Raw genomic sequence first — 23,385 nt, forward strand, 5'->3', positions numbered from 1 at the left:
TACAAGAATATTATTTGTACATATCTGTCAAACAAATAAAACACAATGATTGCTGACATAGCACGTGGGTAAATCAGGAGGCTCTTGAAAGCACACGAGCCTAACACCAAATGAGCTGTTACAAATAAAAGAAAGATTATGAGGAAGTTAGAGCATAGACTTCAAGGTATGAATTATGAATTGATAAAGCATCAATAAAACACTGGGAGATGCTTTTGAGAAGGCAATCAGATACAGTACAGTATGCAAGACCAGGGACATGCTGGGCCCCTGATTCAGCCCGGGAAAAAGAGGCCCTCATTGCACGCTATAGAGAGAGATCTCTCTCTATAGCGCTGCTGCTACTCAAAGATTTGCCATTTCAGATCATGACAAGTGACAAGCCAGTGGGCCAATTACATGAGTTATATTTCGTCATTGTCGGGTGGAAACCTTGTATGTCCAAAACCATTTTAAAAATGATTTAAACTAGTGAAAACAGCCGATCTACAAGCACACAACGCCTCGCGGTGCGAGGCGTTGTGTGCTTGTAGATCTGCTGTTTTCACTACTTTTGAGCGACAGTCTTGTATGATGAAGCAGGGCTTTGCTTTGCGAAGAAATATGCACATTTGAAACTTGGAGATACAAGGTTTTCTGCCCGACAGTGACGATGTACTTTGTTGGCCGCCCAGCCCCCAAAATGGAACGAAGGCCGACATTTTATTTGTATTTTTTTTCCTAATGGCCGGCCTGGACCGGCCGGGAATGAACCGGCCGTTCGGGAGTTGTCCCGCTTTTCTCAATGGCCAGCACGTCCCTGTGCAAGACTGTCAGCGGGTCTAAACAGAGCAGGAGTTGAATGGCCGTAGGTGACGAGTAATAGATGAACATCCACCGCTGCAGAAGCACGAAGGCTTCAATAAAACATGAGAACATGTCATCAAAGCCAGCCTTGCCCAAAGAATCTTTCCAACACTCTCACACTTTTGAATCATGTTTATATCATACAAATAATGAATAAGGAATGAGCTCTAAATATTGCCCCTTTTTGTTTTTCTTCAGGAGGTCATCTGGAGTTTTGTGATAACTTGCAGCATACTGTACAGTAACTGCAATAGCACTTGTGTTATTTATTTGTTTTGTTGTCAGGGCTTGAGATGAAACGCACAAAAGACTAATTACTCGCACTTAACACCTTACATTTCCTCTTATCTCCATCTGAGGGGCCTTTTTCACCGGCAAAGAACCGGTTCCAGAACCAGTGCCGGTTCAACTTTCTTGGAACCTTGGTTCGTTCTTGCGAACCGGCTTGCGTTTCCACCAGATTGAACCATGATTGAACCAGAGGCACCTAGGATTTTGTGGTTCCCGTTCGGAACCAACTTTTACAGTTCGGAACCAACTCCGGTTCTCGGTGGAAAAGCTCACCTCTGGTTCATCCCATAGGCGGGAGAAAGACCGGTCTGTGTTTTTGTCACTCAGGATTCTACCATAAGCACTTAGACTTCTCGAAGCCTCTCATTCCACAGGCTATGGATGTTTTTCTCCTCCAAGCATCATGCATTTCAAACATTGGGTTTGATATAAAAAACCCAGCTTTCAGTGTGAACAGCCCAGGGATCAGCAAAGCCGTGAAAATTATGGATATCTTCCAGTTATGTTTTATCTTTTCTGGTCTCTAGGTCTCCGACTAGCTGCGTGCACAGACAAACCTGAAGAAGATTATTAACCTGTCAGGCAATGAGGAGGGGAGAGTGTTTTTTGCAGGTCGTTCAGTCCGGGTGTATCAAAAATGCACCTCGGTTAAGGCAGACCGAACCTTGTGATTGGCTGCGTGGAGGTGACGAAAGTCTGGGGCAGGGACGTGCTGGGCCCCTGATTCAGCCCGGGAAAAAGAGTTGGAGAGGCCCTCATTGCACACTATAGAGAGAGATCTCTCTCTATAGCGCTGCTGCTACTCAAAGATTTGCCATTTCAGATATGACAAGTGACAAGCCAGTGGGCCAATTAGTTATATTTCGTCGTTGTCGGGTGGAAACCTGTATGTCCAGAACCGTTTGTTTTGTATTTATCTTTTAAAAATGAATTAAACTAGTGAAAACAGCCGATCTACAAGCAAACAATGCCTCGCACCGTGAGGCGTTGTGTGTTTGTAGATCTGCTGTTTTTACTACTTTTATGCGACGGCCTTGTATGATGAAAAAACGTACACATTTGAAACTTGGAGATACGAGGTTTCTGCCCGACAGTGACGATTTACTTTGTTGGCCGCCCAGCCCCCAAAATGGAACGAAGGCCGACATTTTATTTATTTTATTTTTTTCCTTATGGCCGGCCTGGACCGGCCGGGAATGAATCGGCCGTTCGGGAGTTGGCCCGCTTTTCCCAATGGCCAGCACGTCCCTGGTCTGGGGTACGGAGATACACCTAAACCTAACCTTAACCCTAACCTCAGTAAAACTAACGCTGGTGAACGTTAACCTGGTGAAATGCTAACCTGCCGACGCTGGTGAATGTTAAACTGGTCGGAACAGCGGTGCATTTTTGATACACTCGGACTTAAAGACCTGCAAAAAATACTCTCCCCATTGAGGTGTCCACATGGAAATGTATTCTTATGCAAAAGACGTGTCTGGGTACGAGATGAGTTGACAGTTTAGTCAGTTGTTTATTTACAGTATACGCTCCAAATACTCTTCTTTCTTTATTTATATATGTATTATACTTTGCTCAATACTTCTTGTCAGAGTCAGTCGGAGACACTTGACCTGTTCGTGTTCAGTCATCCCTTGAAGCCTCAACAAGCGGTGGCAATAAAAGAAAAATGGCCCGCCAACTAAAATGCCAAATAATAGCCCTGGTTACAGCCTTCTTTCATCACCTGGCTGGTAGAGATGGGATTTATGGCTCTTTGAAGTGAGCTGGATCTCTGGGATCCGTTCCTTTCAAAGAGCCATTCAAAAGACTCATTTTAGTTACTAATACTTAGGAGATTTTGATTAGAATTACAAATCAATTCAACCCTATATACATTTCTGCCATTTGAAAATAGCTGATCTACAAGCTCACAATGTGTTGCGTTGCGATGTGCGACGCATTGTGAGCTTGTAGATCTGCTATTTTCAAATGTTTTTTTTTACCCATACTTTTGTACTTTTACTCAATGAACATTTTGAAATCCAGACTTTTACTACTCTAAAAGCATTTCTACATTGCAGTATTGATACTTTTACTTTTAATAAGTAAAAAAAAAAAAAAAAAAAAAAAAGGCTCCCTACTGCGAACCGGATGCCATCGCTCGTTTCAAAGAGCCGTTCAAAAGACGCGATTCGTTCGCAAACGTCCCACCTCTAATCATCGCCTGGCTGGCTACCATTGCCTGCAAAAAGCTCATTTTACTTCCAAACATGCTGTTGATCCAGCTAGCAGCACCATCCCATCCATGTAGCCTGAAGGCTGGGCAGGTTTGCTTTTGCAAACAACTCAGTAAGGCAGAAAGGAAGGGAGAACCAGAACTCCCATGCACGCACGCACGCACAACACACACCACGTATGACACACCCACACACCCACCCACCCACCCACCCACGCACGCACAAACACAGACACCATACGGAAAATGTAATATTCAGAATAACAGCTTCAACAAATTGGAGCTCCATCTATCTCTTTTTGTGGACTAAATTGACAGATCAATTTCGGTGTGGTTATAGTTAGATTTCTTTATGCCGTCTTCTAAAGTGGCACCCATGACGAACATTTCTCATTATACTTTTCGTCCATGAAATTAACATTGGCGTGCACTGATGTGTATCCTGTTTCTTCTATACTAAGCTCATTAGCTGATAACAGTGGGTGTGTTTCGGTAACAACGATAAACTAATTGAGTGACAATATACTACATACATAAAGCCTCTAGAAACAGTGAACAATTAGAGGAATGATGCTCACATCTTACACTTTAGATGTTTGTAGTTACTAATTATTAGTATAACTACATCGATATTTCTTCTTTTTACAGAATGGATCTTCAGGAGGCTAACCAACTATAAGTGTGCGTGTTGTGTGTGCGTGCGTGCGTGCGTTTGTGCGTGCATGCATGCGTGTGTGTGTCTGTGTATGTGTGTCTATATGGCCAGTATCCTTTCTAAGACTGCAGCATTGACAGCTAACCGGATCAAACAAGCATCAGCTGCCTTTAGGAGACCACAGCGCCGGCTCTCCCAGAACCAAAACCTCCATCTACACAACGAAGTTGCTGTCTATCAGGCTGTCTGCGTCACCACCCTCTACAGCTGTGAAGCCTGGACCACATACACAGGGGCGTCACACCAAAGTCTGGGCCCTGGGTACAAGGATTCACTGCGGGCCCCCCATGAATGTTAACTATTGAAAAATAGCAGATAATACAAGCTCACAGCGCGGCACCGAGTGCCGCGCTGCGAGCTTGTATATCTGCTATTTTTGAAAAATCGTGAAAATGTGTGCAAGAAACCTATGTCAAGGACCCCCAAGATGATATGTATTTGGCCACGGACCCCGATCTCAAAATATTTAGTTCCAGGGACCCCCAGAAGCAAAATTTGAGTTAGACATGTTCGCTTAAAAAATACAAATATTCAAAGATTTTCACACATTTTCACAACTTTTCAAAAATAGCAGATCTACAAGCTCGCAGCGCGGCACTCGGTGCCGCGCTGTGAGCTTGTATATCTGCTATTTTTCAATAGATAAAGTTATATAGGGCCCCTCCACCCTGGGCCCCAGTAACTCAGTCCCACTTTCCTACCCCTTGTGACGCCCCTGCACATACACCCCTACAAGTCTCAGGAGGAGCGCATCCATATCGGATGCCTTCGGCACATCCTTGGCCTCACCTGGCGTGATCATGTGCCACATACTGAAATATAGTTTGCCAAGACAAACTGCATGAGTATTGAGGCCATGATCACCCAGTGCCAACTGCGCTGGCTCAGACATGTGATCCGGACGCCCTAGGTCAAGACCGACTGCCCCGCAGAGCCCTTTATGGCCAGTTACAGCACAGTCGGCGCCTTGCAGGTGCAGGCCCAAGACAGAGGCAAAGCGACCAGCTGAAGACCTCATTGAGGAGGTGCAAGATCGGGCCTGAGGACCTTGAGACTGCTGCAGCTGACTGCTACTCAGCTCTGCCTAGCGTGAACTCACAGGCTGGAGGAGGACAGGACTGCCAGAAGACAACAACAAAAGACCCAGGAGGCACAGGTGGCGTTACTGTGGGTGGCGCAGCGCTGAAGCGCCCGCGGCTGTAATGAGGAGCACCCTGCCAGATTTACGTTACAATTACAGTTACAGTTACCGTAGCTCGCCCATTCACATGGACGACCTCGCGTCGGGTTTAGCGCCCAGTGGCACAGAGAGAAATCGGCATCTATGCCGGGAGGAACACACCCGTGTACTGCCTTTACCACTACCACCATTACAACCTGCCACGCCTGTAATAGAACACGTGCTTCCAGGATTGGACTCTTTAGCCACCAAAATAACTCACCGTTAAGAGCTAGCCTCTTAAGAGCAGTGATGTCATTACGTGCGCATCCCGCATCAAAAACTCATTCAAGTCGCCCAGGGACTCATTCATGTCATGGTCCTGGGGTCCCGGGGATGCGCCTCCATTGGAGTCTATGTTAAAATAATTTATTTCTTCTACTTAAGTTGCTATATTAGTTTAGATAGTTTAACTCGTTTTTTAATGTATTGTGTAAGATAAACACTGTAAAGATGTATTATCAGTTAAACCTGGAACAGCTAAAACCTATTTTCACTAGTGGTTCTCAAAGTGGGGTCCTGGGTCCTTGAGGGAGTTCCAGGGGGTCCCCAGATAAATGATAGTTAGGAACCAAATAGAACTTTATGGGTCTGTTACTCGGTGAACAAATGGAACCAAATGGACCTGTTCCATTTGTACTCTAGTATTTTAACATGTAATATAAATTGGGGTCCCAGTGATATACATATAATTGTGGGCTCGCCTATAAGGCGAGCACACTCTAGATATTGTCATTATTGTGGGCTCGCTGAAGGCGAGTCCAGCTTGTTATACCCCAGTTTATATTTATTTATTTATTTATTTCTAACTTCCAAGGTTCCGTACCCTTTCTTCGTCCGCTTTCAACTCCCTCACACTTTGTGCTACAAACTTCGTTCCAACTTCAACATGTTCAGCTTTCTACAGTGATGTGTGCTTGTATTTTTCTTTTCAAAATATTTCATATTTTTGGAAATATTTAACTTTTAAACTTTAATTTTTCCTCCTTATAATGGGAGTCTATGTAGAAAAGTGCCCACTTTTCTGGTGCAAATTCTTTGTGCTCTTATAGCTCTTTCATACTTTCACATAAAAACCTCGTTCCAACTTTGAAATGTTCAGCGAGGTTTGAAGTTTCATTGTTGTTTTAATAATTTTGAAAAAAAGTTTATACTGTTTGAAATATTTAACTTTATTCATAAATCTTTCATCCCATAGAGAATGAATGGGATCTGACTTTAACATTTTTACTTTTTCACTAAACTTTATAGCCTCATTACTCTGGCATACATTTACGTAGGAACGCGATTCAAACTTCAAAAAAAAAAATTTTTTCAACATTTTTTTTTGTCAACTTTTTTTTTTTCAAAAAATTTTTTTTTTCAATTTTTTTTTTCCAAAATTTTTTTTTTTCAAAAAAAATTTTTTTTTAAAGTTTTTTTTTTTTCAAAAAAATTTTTTTTTTCAAAATTTTTTTTTTTTCAAAAAAAAATTTTTTTTTTCAAATTTTTTTTTTTTTTTTTCAAATTTTTTTTTTTCAAATTTCTTTTTTTTTTCAAAAAAAAATTTTTTTTTAATTTCTTTTTTCAAAACTTTTTTTTCAAAAAACTTTTTTTTTCAAAAAACTTTTTTTTTTCAAAAAACTTTTTTTTTTCAAAAAACTTTTTTTTCAAAAAACTTTTTTTTCAAAAAACTTTTTTTTCAAAAAACTTTTTTTTCAAAAAACTTTTTTTTCAAAAAACTTTTTAAAAATTTTTTTTTTTTTTTTTTCAAAAAACTTTTTTAAAAATTTTTTTTTTTTTATTTTTCAAAAAAAAAAAATTTCAAAAACATTTTTTTTCAACTCCTACATTTTCAACTCCTACATACTTAGTGAGAAAATGAAAATAAAAACATCAATGTGTTCAGTTTACAGTGGCGAAGTGTGCTATTATTTTTTATAGCAATCGGCCAAATGGTGGCGCTGTAGGAAGCCTTCGAAAGTGCGATCTTTGAACAGGTATAGCTCATGCTGTGTTATACATACAGCCATGAAACCTGTATACACTTATGCGTCTTCTCATGCCGAACAACTTTTACCCTCTAACTTTTGACCTCTGACCTTTAGGTCTCCCACAATTCGGAATTATATGAAAAACAGTAAAAATCTATCTCCTCCTGGGATTTTCACGTCAAGTGCACAAAACCTTTTTCACATGAACTTTGGACCAATACGGTCAAACTAGTCTCGGCGGATTTCTTTTAAAGTGAAATATAATTTTTTAATAATTCAATCCATATTGCGGTTTTATGCAAATTATTCTTCGGCCTCTAAATCATACATGCAAAGTTACACGTTCATGGCATTTGGCAAAGATGTGGAGGGTTAGTCAAAGTATCACTGAAACCAATTTTATTCCAATCGGCCAAAGGGGGGCGCTATACGAAGCGTTTGAAAATTCAAACTTCAAACGGGCATAAGTCATGACTCGTTTCGTTTGAAGACATGCAACTTGTTACACGCGTGCTTTGACTCAAGCGGAAGACATCTGTGTCGTTGTTAAGTAAGCTCCGCCCTTTGATTTTCCGCCATTTTGAGCAGTTTGTAAAACGCGTAAACCCACTTTTATTCTGGACTTTTCGTTCCACGTGCACAAAACTTTTTTTACGTGAACTTTGGACCGATATCTAAAGATCTGTCAGATCGGATTTCTTTAAAATTGAAACATGCTTTTTTAAATAAATTCAATGAATATTGCAGTTTTATGCAAATTATTCTTCTGCCTCTAAATCATACATGCAAAGTAACATGTTCATGGCATTTGGCAAAGATGTAGAGTGTTAGTCCAAATATCACTAAAACCAATCTTACCCCAATTGGCCAAAGGGGGGCACTATATCATTTTGAGCAGTTTGTGAAATGCTTAACCCGTTAGGATTTTTTTTTGCAATTTGCATGAAACATTCTACACACAATCTAGGGACCTTTATCTAATATGCCTATGAAGTGCACACACACAAAAAAAAATAATAATAATGAATATAGCTGCAAGCAGCGATAAAGTGGCCAAAGCCAAAAACACCTCAAATCATGAACACAGCCTGCAATGTGCGTGAAATCTTGCAAGCACATTCCCAATAGGTCAAGGAACAGATACCACCCTTCTTACATTGGCCTGTTATAGCGCCACCAGCGGGTCAACTTTTGCACAACACATTTTTGGAACAAAATGGACCAATCTTTGACGTCAGTAACGTCAAAGAGAGCACTGCCTGCGATCTTGACATTTTGTACTTTTATAGCCATTGTTTTCTGGCTTGAAGCGAGCCCACAATTGTTTCGAAGGAACAATATTTTTCTAGTTAAATGGGTGTCTGTAGCCTAGTGTATTTAGAAATCCTAGTTCTAAGTTCAAACATTAGCCAAATTGTAAAATAAATATAATAAATAGGCAAACATTTTGAAAATAGCCGATCTACAAGCTCACAGCGCTCGAAAACATTGTATTGAGGACTCATAAAACTTTTCTGGGACCCATTTGAATGACCACCTGTGGGTCCCGGGACCCATTACATTGAAAACCTAGTAACATCACTGTAAGAGCGAGCTCTGCTGTTCATCTGTCTGTGTGTGCTAATCTCACAAAGTCAGATCTCAACAGAGCTTGGATTGCCCAGATTTGCCAGCATTTTTTTTGGACAGCAAAGTGAACCTGCTTTTTGTTAACCTTTGCACGATAGTTAGTTTATTATTGCCATTGTATGTTGTTGCACAGTACTTTTTGAGAGGATTGTATTTAGCTTCTTGTACGAGTATGAGTAGTGACAAATAAACCTTCTTGATTCTTAATTCTCCACATTCATATTCATATTCAGGACCAAGTTCTCCATAAGATGGATAAATCACCCATTGGACTAAGCCCTTTAATAGGGACTTAGGGGAGCACATTGATGGACTATATACAGGGCTGTTCATTTCTCCAACAGGGTCAGTGCTCATCACTAAAATATGCTCCATAAATGCAGATATTTAATTTCTTTTAGACCTTTATGATTTGGTTTTACTGTGACACCAATCATTCAAGTTGAATGGGGCGGAAGGCAAAGTGAGTGATGTGTTAAACAGCTCGGCATAGTAAGTGCAGCTGAAAGACCCAAGTATGAATACACACAGATCTCATTTCATTATGGTGTCTTTTAATGAGACATCTCAGGATTCTTCTAATTGGAGCACGGCTAATGCTGTCCCAACGTTAGAGGGAATGTGGATTCATTTGTAGAAAGCAGCTGGAGTTGGAATTTGTATAGGCTATCAATGAATGACTGACTGACTGACTGACTGACTGATCGTTTTTGACGTCAAAAGGAAAGCAATGCATTGCTGAGCACTTTGCTATATGGGAGAATAAATAAACAATGAATAGAGCTCCCAACCCATCAATTAATCCATACTTTTCTCTCTCTGTGTGTGTGTGTGTGTGTGTGTGTGTGTGTGTGTGTGTGTGTGTGTGTGTGTGTGTGTGTGTGTGTGTGTGTGTGTGTGTGTGTGTGTGTGTGTGTGTGTGTGCGTGCGTGCGTGATTGCCAGATTGCCTGTCTCTCTGTCGGCTTCATAGAGTGGTTGAAACATTTGCCCATACAGTATGGACATCTTTTACAACTGGTACTGTAAGCAGTGGTACATTTACTCAAGTACTGTATTCAAGTACACTTGTGATGATTTCTTTTACTTTACTAAATACACTCTCACAGCAGGTATGTACTGCACTAACCACTTGAACCCCAGCATCCCTATTCTGGGGGGAAGGTTCACCAAAAATAGCCGATCTACAAGCTCACAACGCGTCACAAGGTGACGCGTTGTGAGCTTGTAGAACTGCTATTTTTGGTGAAGAGAGTTGTCATAGATGGAAAAAGAACTCATCAAGTACAGTGCAAATCAAGTCTGTTTTACTAAGCATAATGTGGCTAAGTACTCTGGCAAATGTGTGCGCTAGTATATTAGAAAGTAGGATTGGGTTAAAAAAAACAGTATCAATGAAATTAATATGGCAACCGACGTTTTGGCATTAATGGGGGATGATACGATAAACAGTGAGTATTGAGCTATAGTATTTCACCAGATGAGATTGGGACAACGGCCAAATGTAACCAGTTTACTGAGATTCAATCATCTTCAGTACTGCTCTGTTAAGAGACTCTAGATCACTGGTTCTCAAGGTCTGGTCTGAAGGACCAAATGGACCCTTACAGGTCTGCAACTCTGAGATTGTACTGTACAAATGGAACCAAAATAAAACTGAGGATTTAACCGTGGGGGTCCCAGAGAGAGATATATACTGTATATAAAAAGAAACGTGGCCTAATGCATATCAGACTCTTCCTTGAAAGTAGACAGGTTGAGAATCTCTGAACTATTATAATGGAACACCAAAATACACTGTAAAGGTATTGGTGCTCATTTGTACACAGAGAGTGAACAAATGGAACCAAATGGATCCTTAAGGGTCCATTTGGTTCCATTTGTAACACTCTCAGAGTAAGGGCCCATTTGGACCACTGGTGGTCCCCAGACCAGACCTTGAGAAGCACCAGATACCATAGATGATGTCACAGCCATTGAAAGTCATATCAGTGACATAATTAGTTTAAAGCGCCTTGTTTTCTGACAAGCACCGGGAGGCATTATGTATGGAGGTAAATTGATCTACAATTATTCACCCCTTTCAAGAGATTACAAATGATTTATTGCTCATTTAGGATGATGGATGGGTGACATATATATATCTTTCCTCTCCACTTCACTATCATCAGATGCATCTATCAGACAATTATTTTCTTCCTCGCGACAGGCTGAGTGTGTGATCACTCACCATGGTCCGGACTGTCAACAACTTGTTTTTTTACGTTCCAACAAATGACCAGTCAAGCAGTGTTAGATCACTGCACTGAAGCATATCGTCGTTGTCGGGTGGAAACCTCGTATCTCCAAGTTTCAAATGTGTACGTTCTTTCGCAAAGTAAAGCCCTGCTTCATCATACAAGGTCGTCGCACAAAAGTTGTGAAAACAGCAGATCTACAAGCACACAACGCCTCGCGGTGCGAGGCGTTGTGTGCTTGTAGATCGGCTGTTTTCACTAGTTTAAATCATTTTTAAAACGATAAATGCAAAACGAACGGTTTTGGACATACAAGGTTTTCACCCGACAACGACGATATATTCAACGTATCTACCCCAACATATCGTTGGCGTCAGGCAGACACCTCTCATGTCCATATTTTTAAGTTTTATGTGTTTTTTTCTTTCTCCATAAATGAATGCTTTACTTCGTCATACTACCGTGTCATAAGAAAGTAACAGAATCTATAAGCTTCACCATGCAACTCGTTTTGAGTTTTCTTTTTTAATCCTGAAAAGTAACAGTTTTGGACATACAGTAGGATATTTCCACCCGACAACAACAAATCTTTGACTGAGGATTTTGTATTTGTTTTCTCTAACGACCAGGCTTTAACCCATTCTGTATTACAGTATGTAGTATTGTAATTTTTGAAAAAATATTTTACGTTTTTCTGTTTTCTTTTTTCTATGAAAGCCAAAGGTGTAAGCTATCAAATAGTGTTGGAATTTTGTTTCTAACTGCTACAGAGGCTGAGTAATACGTTTTCCAGAAAAACAGTGGGTAATTTTCAAATCGGACATAGGTCTATATGGCTTTATTCAAATCGGACTTAGGCCTAAATGGGTGAATGGCTATGTCTGTCGCACAACGAAATTAGCTGATCTACAAGCTCACAACACGTTGAGATGCGACGCTCTAGATCAGTATTTCCCAAACCTTTTAGCTCTAGACCCAATAGAAATTAAACGTTACGTCTCCCAGGGACCCAAACATAATGAAAACAGTGAGCCACAAATGGGTCGATCCCGACCCAGTGTTTGGGAACCAGTGCTTTAGATAAACGTTTGCTATTTCACCTATGAAGATAAAGTAGGCCAAAATAGTGCTTAAGTGGTTACAGAACTTCAGGCTAGTAGCCCTATAAGATCTTATGTCATGAAAGTATTGGAAAAGACAGTCGTATGTCTGGCAGGTGGAGGGAACACTTGATCCCCCTGGAGTTCACTTAAAGAGCAGACAGAGGAGAGGAGTACGCCACACTAACCTTATTCCTACAGTATCTGTAATGTGATTTGGAAGGCCCCATGACTCATGTCAGGACTTTATATATAGCCTGCTCTTTCAATACCGTTCAGCCATATCTGCTGGCGGAGAGATATTTTCATGATTTCCATCTCCATTTTAATATCGTTGGTTGGATGGTGGACTTAATGCATGTCACTCTGGGTCACAGTGAGCGAGAGTCAACAGCGACTTCTCAGAGAGACTCTGTCCCTCAAGGGTGTGTGATGTGTGTGTGTGTGTGTGTACCCCGTCTCCCCTTCTTTATAATGGTCTGCACTCCAACAGCTGTTACAGGACACCAGTGGTTCTCAAACATTGTCATGGCAAGGGCCATAAGAGAGGATTTTCTTTTGTAATTATTCCAAACTTTTCATGTACTTTCCCCCCCCGAAAATAGCCTACAATGCGTTGTGAGCTTGTACTGTACATTGGCTATTTTCAAAACCACTACAGGGTTGCAATGGTTAAACTTGATGATAAATTAACCAATTCATCTGACTTTTTACTTTCAACATAGTATTTCTACATTGCGGTATTCATTTTTTTCCTCCACCAAAATCTGTTTATGTATTTACCTTCAACACGGTGGCCCAGCAGTAGGGCATTCACCGAATATTCGAATGTTCACCGAAGTCAAATATTCATTTTTCTTTTTAATTAATCTTTTTTCTCTCTTTTTATTTAAAGAAATATTATTTCTTCATGGTTTATACAGCTTGGCTAGATTGGAAGTCATAAGAATGAGTTGTCAATGCCCCTGGTGGATGAATTTGTTAATGCTCTATACTGATGTCATGCGTCACGTTTCTTCTCCCGAACTAATTACCAGTGGGAAAAACAGAGACCAGCCGACAAACTCGATGTCATGATGGAGGAAGAGCCAGCTAATGCAACTGTCACTACTAGACCGAGAATTGCTAGTTTTTACTGGATGAAAAAATACATATATATTTCCTGTTGAATATTCGACTATTCGAATACTTTGAGGTATTCGAATTCGAATCCTAAAAATCACTATTCGTGATCACTACCCACCAGAACGGTCCTTTCCAACAGCTAACGCATATCAAACTGTTCCTTGAAATTAGACAAGGTTGAGAATCTCTGAACTATTACACTGGAACCACAAAACGTAGCACTTTTTGTCCGCCACCGAAATCTGCTGTGAGTCAGGGTGTTCGTACCTTCAGCACGGTGGAGCCCAGCTCCAGGCCCACCAGGACGGTCCTGTCCACCAGCTCGCCGATCCTGGGGTCGGCCACCTTGAGCGAGTCCTGCACCAGGTCGGTGACGTCCAGCTGCCAGTCGGGCCCCAGCATGGTGATGACCTGGTCGGTGCCCTCGGTGGAGGTGGTGTGGAACTGGGTGAGCACCTTGACCAGGGCGCGCTGGTACTGCAGCGTGCAGCCCCGCGACACGCGCCGCTCCTCCTCCTCCTCCTCGGCGTCGCTGTCCCGCGTGCTCCTTGGAATCACAGACACGTTTAGCGTTAGCGTCAGGCACGTGCACACATACTGGAGACCAGGGTTCCCCAATAGGCGGCCCGCGGGCCATTTGCGGCCCGTGGGGGGCTACTGTCTGGCCCCCACCAATCCCAGTAATAATGGTGGTATAAGAGCAGCAACAACACTAGTATATCGTCATTGTCGGGTGGAAACCTCGTATCTCAAAATTTGTACATTCGCCCCCGTCGCCCCCTGCAATGTTGTGGCCCTCAGCTTGGTACCCTAGACATAATTCGGCCCTTGGGGAAAACTAATCGGGGAACGCTGCTGTAGACATTAAAGGGGGCTTGAGCCCCTGCCCTTTTGTCCGTTTGTAAAAAGTGCCGTCTCCAGACCATGAATGCAGTTTTTACTATGGTGAAAGAAATGCAAATGCCCTCTTTCCATGCCATATACCTGGAGGAAGCATTCAAGAGAATTGCCTTGTCCAAACTCTCCTGAACTTGACTGCAGCGTCTTATGTTGAAAGAATTGCCCTCACTGTGTAGAAATCCATGGCGTATGCCACATCTACAGTATTCACTTGATTATGCTTAGTTCAGTGTGGTATCAAGCACCGAAAATAGCCGACCTCCAAGCTTAGCGAGATGCGTTGTGAGCTTGGAGGTCGGCTATTTTCGATATTTTCACCAAAATGCCCTTTTAAAAATGTAAAAAGCAGTGGTTTTCAACCCTTTTCATATTAAAGTCCATTCTGCATTTTGAGCCACGGACCACCCAAAATATTTAAGTTTAAAATGTTAATTATAGAGGTTGTTAAAGAGAATGTTTCATGAAATTGTTTAACATCACACCACCTATATCAAACATATCAGTCTACTACTGTACTTTTTCCCAAGAAAATACACATGCTTTGGACCTACCCAAAAATTCCAGAATATTGGTCTGCTGTAACATTTGGTAGTGCAAAGCATATCAGGTATGGAAATCCCATTTCTCTACCAGTCTGTTTATTTTGGGATCGGATCAGATCGTCTATTTTCAAATAGCCTAGGTATAAAATAGCTAAAGGGGTTAATGTTTTTTTTTATAATATTATAATTTATATCTGCAAAGTAACAAGTAACTAAAGTGTTCAAATAAATGTACTGGAGTAAAAGTACAATATTTGGATCTGAGATGTAGTGGAGTAGAAGTAGAATTGGAAATTGGAAATACTCAAGTAAAGACAAGTACAGATACCTCAAGTACGGTACTTAAGTAAATGTACTTAGTTACTTTACACCACTGGCCACCTCTGCTCTGCCAGAGGTGCGACCATCTACACAGGATAAGTTGGAAAAGTCCAATTTGAAATAAGGGCAATATCATCTTTATATGATGGGGGGGCTGATGGTGTTTCAGGCTGTGAAAAGCAATAACTTACAAGATAGTGCGCGGTACAGAAGATTATTTTCTTTCGCTGTAGCCCCTATGTTTGTTGAGTGACGCTTCTAGGCGTAATTTGTTTTGTTTCGTGTGTTCGTGTGTGTGTCGATTGTGTTCTGTGTTTTTTTTTTCTTTTTTTTTTGCTCTTCTGTTGGTTGTGTTTACTCTTTTGAGAAATGAAATGTCACAGTTTTTGTAAACACTATACGTTGTTTGATGTCGGCGTGTTTATAATATCGCTGCGTGAAATGCATGGTTTTTAATTCTAAGTCTGACCAGGAGTGCGGATAAAAACATAATCCCCGCCGGCAATAATAATTTAAGCTTTTCCCCGCCACCCCCTGCTAGGAAAATTAAACCCTGTTTATTAATTATAATTATTACCTCCGCCCACACACGTTATGTTTTCACGCCATTTGTTTGTCTGTCTGCCTGCCTAGGGAAGAGAATCTGAAGATGTGTGTGTGGAGGATTCTCACTGATTTAGCTTGAAGATATTTATATATAGACCTGAACATGCCATACTGGGTGTCTGGCATGTTTATCTATGACTCACTGTACATACTGTACTGTATACTTGACATAACTGCCAACTATTTTCCAAAGCACACTGTGGTTGTGTTTTATCTTTGTATTCCATTCAGTGTTGATTTTGGCGACTAAAACGATGACGAAAAATATTCGTCGCCTACCCTTTTTCACTGACGAAAACTACATAAGAACTAAACAAAAACTAAGCTATGATGACTAAAACTAAGACTAAATATGTTGACAACAAATAAAAACTAGACTAAAATGTTATGTTTGGTTACGCTCGGGTGTTGCGCTCTGAAAATAGCAGATCTACAAGCTCACAACACGTTGCGCTACGACACGTTGTGGGCTTGTAGATGGCCTATTTTCAGCATGCAACCAATTGTAAAATCAGGCATTACGACGTCGTCAAGGCACAGCCAAAATACATTTTGGTCGACTAAAATCACTAAATCACTAAATTTACATGTTATTCAAAAGACTATGACTAAAACTAAATAAAAACATCCTGATTCCATTTCAGTACTGTATGAAAATCAACTGAAACGTGCTTGAGAAAGATAATCCATCCCGCACAATTTTTTTATCTTTTAATTTTAATTCTTTTTTTGCCAGGGACAAAGCACATTAATCAACATGTCAGTTTTCACATCGATGTAAATGAGCCAGAGTTAGCCATAAGCAAATTTTCATCTGTAGTCCCTGGGCAGGCTGTACAAAAGTGGTGGCCATCCATACAAAAACATACAATACATTCAATACATACAATACAGTACAAAATAGTACAGTAAAAACATTAAGGGGACATAACTATAGCAACTATGACTCTATTATCCGGGTAAATTGATGGTAGCACTTTAACAACTGCACTAAAATGTAACAATAAAGCAATGAATTGCCAAACAACCCCATGTGTGTTTATGTACGATAACATACAGCAGCTGAGGTGAATGAAGTGAAGACAATGATGAATGTATTTTGTCCTCATCAGTAGCAGTAATTTTATGGTAATTGGTTTGCCCTTTTTTATATGGACAAAAACATGTTTATAAACTATAAATAGAGCTGGATGTTAATTAGCTATCACTTAAGATATTGTATGCCGTGTTTGAAAGGCATTGCAATTGTTCTGAACCCACCAGTGTATGGATAACACATTAGCAATGTTTTATTCTATTTGGGGTCTATTTGACAAAGAATAAAATGTTGAATAAAACAAGCATCTGCATTCTGTTTTGTTTAGCCTTCTGGGACTATCACTACTTCCATAAATCTCACATAATTACAGGGATTGATTGTATATACATCAGCATGTCGTCGTTGTCAGGCGGAAACCTCGTATCTCCAAGTTTCAAATGTGTACGTTCTTTCGCGAAGTAAAGCCCTGCTTCATCATACAAGGCCATCGCACAAAAGTAGTGAAAACAGCAGATCTATAAGCACACAACGCCTCGCGGTGCGAGGCGTTGTGTGCTTGTAGATCGGCTGTTTTCACTAGTTTAAATCATTTTTAAAATGATAAATGCAAAACGCACGGTTTTGGACATTCAAGGTTTACACCCGACAGCGACGATGTGTGTGTGAGCGTGTGTGTGTGTGTGTGTGTGTGTGTGTGTGTGTGTGTGGTGTATATCCTAGCGTGTGGTGATGACCCCTGCTGTTCATCCTAGGGTGTTCATCCCGTCTCTCTGTGCTCTGCAGGTGGCTCATTAGTGTAAACCTGGAACGCCCCGCAGGCCCCCACTGCGCTGGGTGTGTTCCCGCTTCTACAAGTCCTGGCTACAGTCAGAGAGAGGGCTTAGACAGGGGCGTCACAAGAGGGGGAGAAGTGGGACTGAGTTACGAGGGCCCAAGGTGGAGGAGCCTTAATTATTTTATACTTTAGCTATTGAAAAATAGCAGATATACAAGCTCGCAGCACGGCACTGTAGACATGCTATTTTTGAAAAGTCGTGAAAATGTGTGCAAATCTTTGAAATAGTGATGCACCGATATGGAAATTCTTGGCGGTTACAGATACCGATGTTTAAAATAACAATTTAGCCGATAGCCGATACTGATACCGATATTTGTTTATTTCGTTTTTTGGTGTTATTATTTCCCCTGTTTGTCTCAGGGAAACAAATAAATCAACATTGTAAGAAATAACTGTTCAGAATCTACTCTCTTGGTAGGCTGCAAATAACCAACACACCAACATAGCCAGCGCAAAATGTATGCTTAATATCAACAACAGATAAATATCGGCTACTGCCATCGGTTAATGTCAGCTTTATTTGCCGATACCGATATTGACCGATACCGATGTGCGGACGATATATCGGTGCATCCCTACTTTGAATATATGTATTTTGTATTTAAGCGAACATTTGTAACTCAAATTTTGCTTCTGGGTGGTCCCTGGAACTAAATATTTTGAGATGGGGGTCCGTGGCCAAATACATATCATTTTGGGGGTCCTTCACATGAAAAAGGTTTGGGCACCACTGACATAGAAACATAGGTTTTTCAAAGAACCTTAGAAGGATTTGAAATATTCAAAGAACTTGCTCAAATTTTCACGATTTGTCAAAAATAGCAGATCTGCAAGCTCGCAGTGCGGCACTCGGTGCCGCGCTGTGAGCTTGTAGATCTGCTATTTTTCAATAGTTAAAGCACAAAATAATAATGCGTAATAATGCATTGGGCCCGCAGTGAATCCTTGTACCCAGGGCCCAGAATTTGGTGTGACGCCCCTGGAGCTGCGGTGTGCCACTGCCAAGACCCCCCGACTTCAATTGATTTCCTGTATGTGTGTCACACGTGGGCGCCCACCCTTCAGGAGACCAGAAGCAGGTCATGTCTCTCAATTCCATTAGAGAAATGAATGTGAGCACAACAGATATTCAAGCCATTCCTCACAAGCCACATGTTCTGAACATTTGAAAAATGGCATTTTTCAAATGTGTCAGCAACACACTCAAATGAGTTCTCACTCTCGTTGGCAACATTGATCGGAGGACCTTTGCGAAATCTGACAACAAACAACGCCCACTTAGGAGACCAGGGGAGCATACTCTTGGCAAGGTGTGGAATGCAGTATCTTCTCTATTAATAAGGATTTTTGGTCTAACCCAATTCAATTCTACTCAATTCAATTCAATGGAGCTTTATTTGATAAACCAGTGGTTATCAAAGTGTGGTCCAGGGACCCCCAGGGTTCCTTACAGGTCTTTAACCCTGGGAGTAAACAAATGGTACCATTTGGGTCCATTATGGGGGTCCTTGAGATTAAAACCTTTGAGAACGGGTGTAAGCTCTCTCTGTTCCTCCCTTTGGATTGCTGTTTGGTTGTTTTATTTACTTATTTCCTTTTTTTATGTTACATTTAACAGTCACACACTTATCTACAGCTGACATCAACTCCCCATACTGGAAATGTACAGTATTTGGTAAACACTTTGATTTGGGCTCATTTGATTTAATTTGATTTACTTTAGACTTCAACCTTGGCGTGTCTCCCATTTGTTGTGGTCAAAGTGCCAAGTCTCGAGTTTGTTTGTTTTCTGAAACATTGATTGGTTCTCGTATTTGGATGGCCTAAACCCCTCACCTGCCAATCAATTAGCTGCGCCCACCCACTACTAGATATACCAGAAAAACCAAGCAGGTGGCTAGACTTAATTAATACTTTGTAGCCATATTTGACGTAAGGTTATTTTCAACGCAAGTGCCAACACGACTCACATTGGCAGGTTTTTGCAGTTGAAAATCCTTCAGATTTGCCATGCAGGCGACGTGACGAAGTGCAAATTAAACTTAACGCTAACGACATGTGACAGTGAGGGCTCAGGCGATACATACACATGCGTTGGTTGTGATTAATTAGATTCAACATGGGGTATCTAACCAGCACAGCGCCGTAATTATATCACACAAGATCAAAGAAGCTCTGCCTGTCTCTGGATGCAGTCCAGACAGAGTCGTGGTGCAGGGTTTCTTTGGCTCTCAAACTTAATTTCAATGACCCCCATAACCCTGAGTGTACAAATGGAACCAAATGGACCTGTAAGGTCAAGGAACCATGAGAGATCCTGGAGTCCACTTTGAGAACCGCTGCTCTAGAGAGAGTCCAAAAATGACCAGAGTGATGTCACTTGGGTAATCTGTCTCGCTCGTTCTAGAGCAGGGGTCTTCAACAGGGGTCCGGGACCCCTAGGGGGTCCTCAGAGTTATTACAGGGATTCCTCCAATCTTTGTGTGATAGAAACTTTTTTTCTCCTTTTTTATATTAGCCACTTGAACCCAAGCGTCCATATTCTGAGAACCTTTGACGAAAATAGCCAATCTACAAGCTCATAACAAGCTTGTAGATCGGCTATTTTCGGCAAAGAGGTTTGGTGTAGAGGGGAAAAAGAGCAGACTAAGTACAGAGTGAAAGGTCAAGTTTATTTATATTGACGGTTCAAGTAGCTAAATATCTGAAAACACAAATTAACATGAATCCAAAATACACGATGATTGTGCTCTCAAACAATGAAACTACAGTATATGGAATCTATGAACAGGTTGTGGGGGTCCTTCTTCATCTCTTTCTCAACTAAGGGGTCCTTGGCCTGAAATCGTTGAAGACCCCTGCTCTAGAGGCACAGTTAACTTGAACCCCTTTCAACCTGCCGTCCCTGTTTTGGGCATGTCATATCACATGTCCAAATTCCATAAAAGTAATAGAAATATGAAAATAGTTGCTCTAAATGGTAAATTTATATAGCACCTTCATCTAAGGCACCTTACAGAGATTGTGCATTACATTCACCATTCACACACCGATGGCGGAGGAAACATGCAAGGCATGTTCTCCGGGAGCAACAAGGGGTTCAGAGTCTTGCTCAAGGACTCTTCGACACTAACTCTGGGGGAGCCCGGGATCGAACTGGGAACCCTTCGGGAACCCTCCGTGTTCTAATGGGGGTTTCTCTACCCCTGAGCCACTGCTGCCCTGTACAAGCTTGTGGTCCCTGTAGACCTGCTATTTTCACTGTTTAATTATATCGTCACTGTCGGGCAGAAACCTCGTATCTCCAAGTTTCGAATTTGTAAGTTTTTTGCAAAGTAAAGCCCTGCTTCATCATACAAGGCTGTCGCACAAAGGTAGTGAAAACTGCAGATCTACAAGCACACAACGCCTCGCGGTGCGAGGCGTTGTGTGCTTGTAGATCGGCTGTTTTCACTAGTTTAAATCATTTTTAGAATGATAAATGCAAAACGAAGAGTTTTGGACATACAAGGTTTCCACCCGACAACGACGATATACAGAATATATATTTTTTCTTTTTTTAATAGGGGTTGAGTGCAGGGTTAAAAACGGTCTTGCCATGTCACATGCCATACAATTTCAATTACAATTTACAAGTTCTGACCCCGCCATCACACCGTCGGTGATAATGTTTCCAAGCAATAAACTCTTGAACCCTATTATACCGTACTTTAGTTTACCGGGGTCCCCCAGGGCGTTATACTTGGCCAACTCTCTTTTTCCCTCCACACCAAATCTTTTCACCAAAAAGTCCTCATAATATCCGAATCTGAACACACTATCATGGGATTGAGTTACTAGGGCCCAAGGTTGAGGCGCCTTAATTATTTTATACTTTAGCTATTGAAAAGTAGCAGATATACAAGCTCACAGCACGGCACTGAGTCGTGAAAATGTGTGCAAATCTTTGAATACATATTTTTAAGCGAACATTTGTAACTCAAATTTTGCTTCTGGGGGGTCCCTGGAATTAAATATTTTGAGATGAGGGTCCGTGGCCAAATACACATCATTTTGGGGGTCCTTCATATGAAAAAGTTTGAGCACCACTGACATAGAAACATAGGTTTTTCAAAAAACCTTAGAAGGATTTTAAATATTCAAAGACTTCACGATTTTTCAAAAATAGCAGATCTACAAGCTCGCAGCGTGGCACTCGGTGCCGCGCTGTGAGCTTGTATATCTGCTATTTTTCAATAGTTAAAGCGGAAAATAATGCATTCCCAGCCTAAATGGGTTAAACCCCCTCCTCCCTCCATAAAGTACATTCATGGGGGACCCGCAGTGAATCCTTGTAGCCAGGGCCCAGAATTCGGTGCGACACCCCTGACTTCACCAGAAAAAAGTCGATCTACAAGCACACATTATTGTGACCTTATAGATTGGCTATTTCCGTAGAATGTTCCCTCCGGAATAGGGGGCTCAAGTGAGGTTGAAGTGGTTGGGGGAAGAAAAAAAAACACAGCGTTTTGGAAGAGCGCCCTTCTTATTTCACAAGAGCCCAGGGTAGGAGGGTTAAACGAGCCAGGTGCGTCCCCAACCAAGCACAATCTGTTCTACAGATAGATGTATGAATTATCCAAAGTCTCCCCAGCGGGTCTGACAGGTTGCCAGTCTGTCCTTAAAAGGCCCTCCGCCACTTCATTTTTCACAGGAGGTTTTTAATTCCTTTTTTTTCCCTTCTCCCTTTGACTCGCATTTTGGACAAAAATGTAGATTCGGTAGCGGCAGAGGGCGTGACACAATACTTCCCAATGAGGGTGATAATTACAAAAAATTATCGATTATCAAGCAGTTAATAAAATAAATGTATAAACAATTGCCATTTTAGGCGATGCAACACATTGTTTTCACTATTATTGCATTACACTGTTGTGTGACGAACTATCCACCTGTTTCTGCAAGACTTTATTGTAGCATTATCTGCGGGACACTTCCGGTTAACACAGACATACAAGCTCACGACGCCGGAAATGCCGCTCGCCTTCTGCGCAATGCACGATGGGATGTTGGAATGTTGTGGATAAGTAAGCGAAAGAATGTACGTTCTCACTCGTGGATCAGAAGCATGGGCCAACTTCTTAACCGGGATCCCCCAAGAGTCCAAACTTTACTTGGTCCCCTCCTTTTTTCTCTCTACACCAAATCGCCGTAAATAACCAATCTACAAGCTCAGCTTGAAGATGGGTTCACCTATAATGACATGTCCAGTATAGGAACGCAAAATGTCAAGTGGTTAATACCTAAATAACGGTTCCACAAGCAATTTTAATCTATACTTATAATTATTGGTTCTCAACCTTTTCTAGATCAGGGCCTACTTGTACTTCATGAAAGCATACACTGCCTATAACGTTAATATATGCATTGCTGGTCCACGCATCAAGAACCTTGATGCGCGCGCCGGTCGGCACCAAATGAACCTCGCTGCCCATTGGATACAATGGATAGCGGTCACGTTTAAAAAAGCATTCCATCAAACTTTCAGATGCTTTTTTTCTCCCAGTGTGGTGGAAGAATGTTTAGGATTTTTACTGTGATTTCTCACTCTTGAAATATGTAATCCTTAGTCTCTGTTGATTGTAAACAATAATAGCGATTCAAAACAGTTGTCCTTCAAACCCCACCTCCATTCACCGTCATCAGAACAGAGGGAGCGCTCCTCGTCACGGGTGCACAGAGCCGCTACTGCTCGCCCAGCTGCAGTCCATGAAGCCTAATTTATGCTCCGTCCGTGTCGCGCGCAGA

The 23,385-nt window shown here is 41.4% G+C and overlaps 1 protein-coding gene across 1 annotated transcript in view; it reads right to left on the reverse strand.

Annotated features, from left to right (window-relative positions):
* tmem132e (transmembrane protein 132E) overlaps positions 1-23,385 on the reverse strand; it is a gene marked incomplete at its 5' end in the record, with an annotated part of 201,259 nt that overhangs the window by 18,761 nt on the left and 159,113 nt on the right. The window contains one exon of the mRNA XM_080749244.1: positions 13,620-13,899. Within this exon, the coding sequence (XP_080605370.1) occupies positions 13,620-13,899 (280 nt within the window). The remainder of the gene's footprint in view (positions 1-13,619; positions 13,900-23,385) is intronic.

The sequence above is a fragment of the Nannobrachium achirus genome, assembly GCF_963921795.1.
Source record: "Nannobrachium achirus genome assembly, chromosome: 19".
Classification (NCBI taxonomy): domain Eukaryota; kingdom Metazoa; phylum Chordata; class Actinopteri; order Myctophiformes; family Myctophidae; genus Nannobrachium; species Nannobrachium achirus.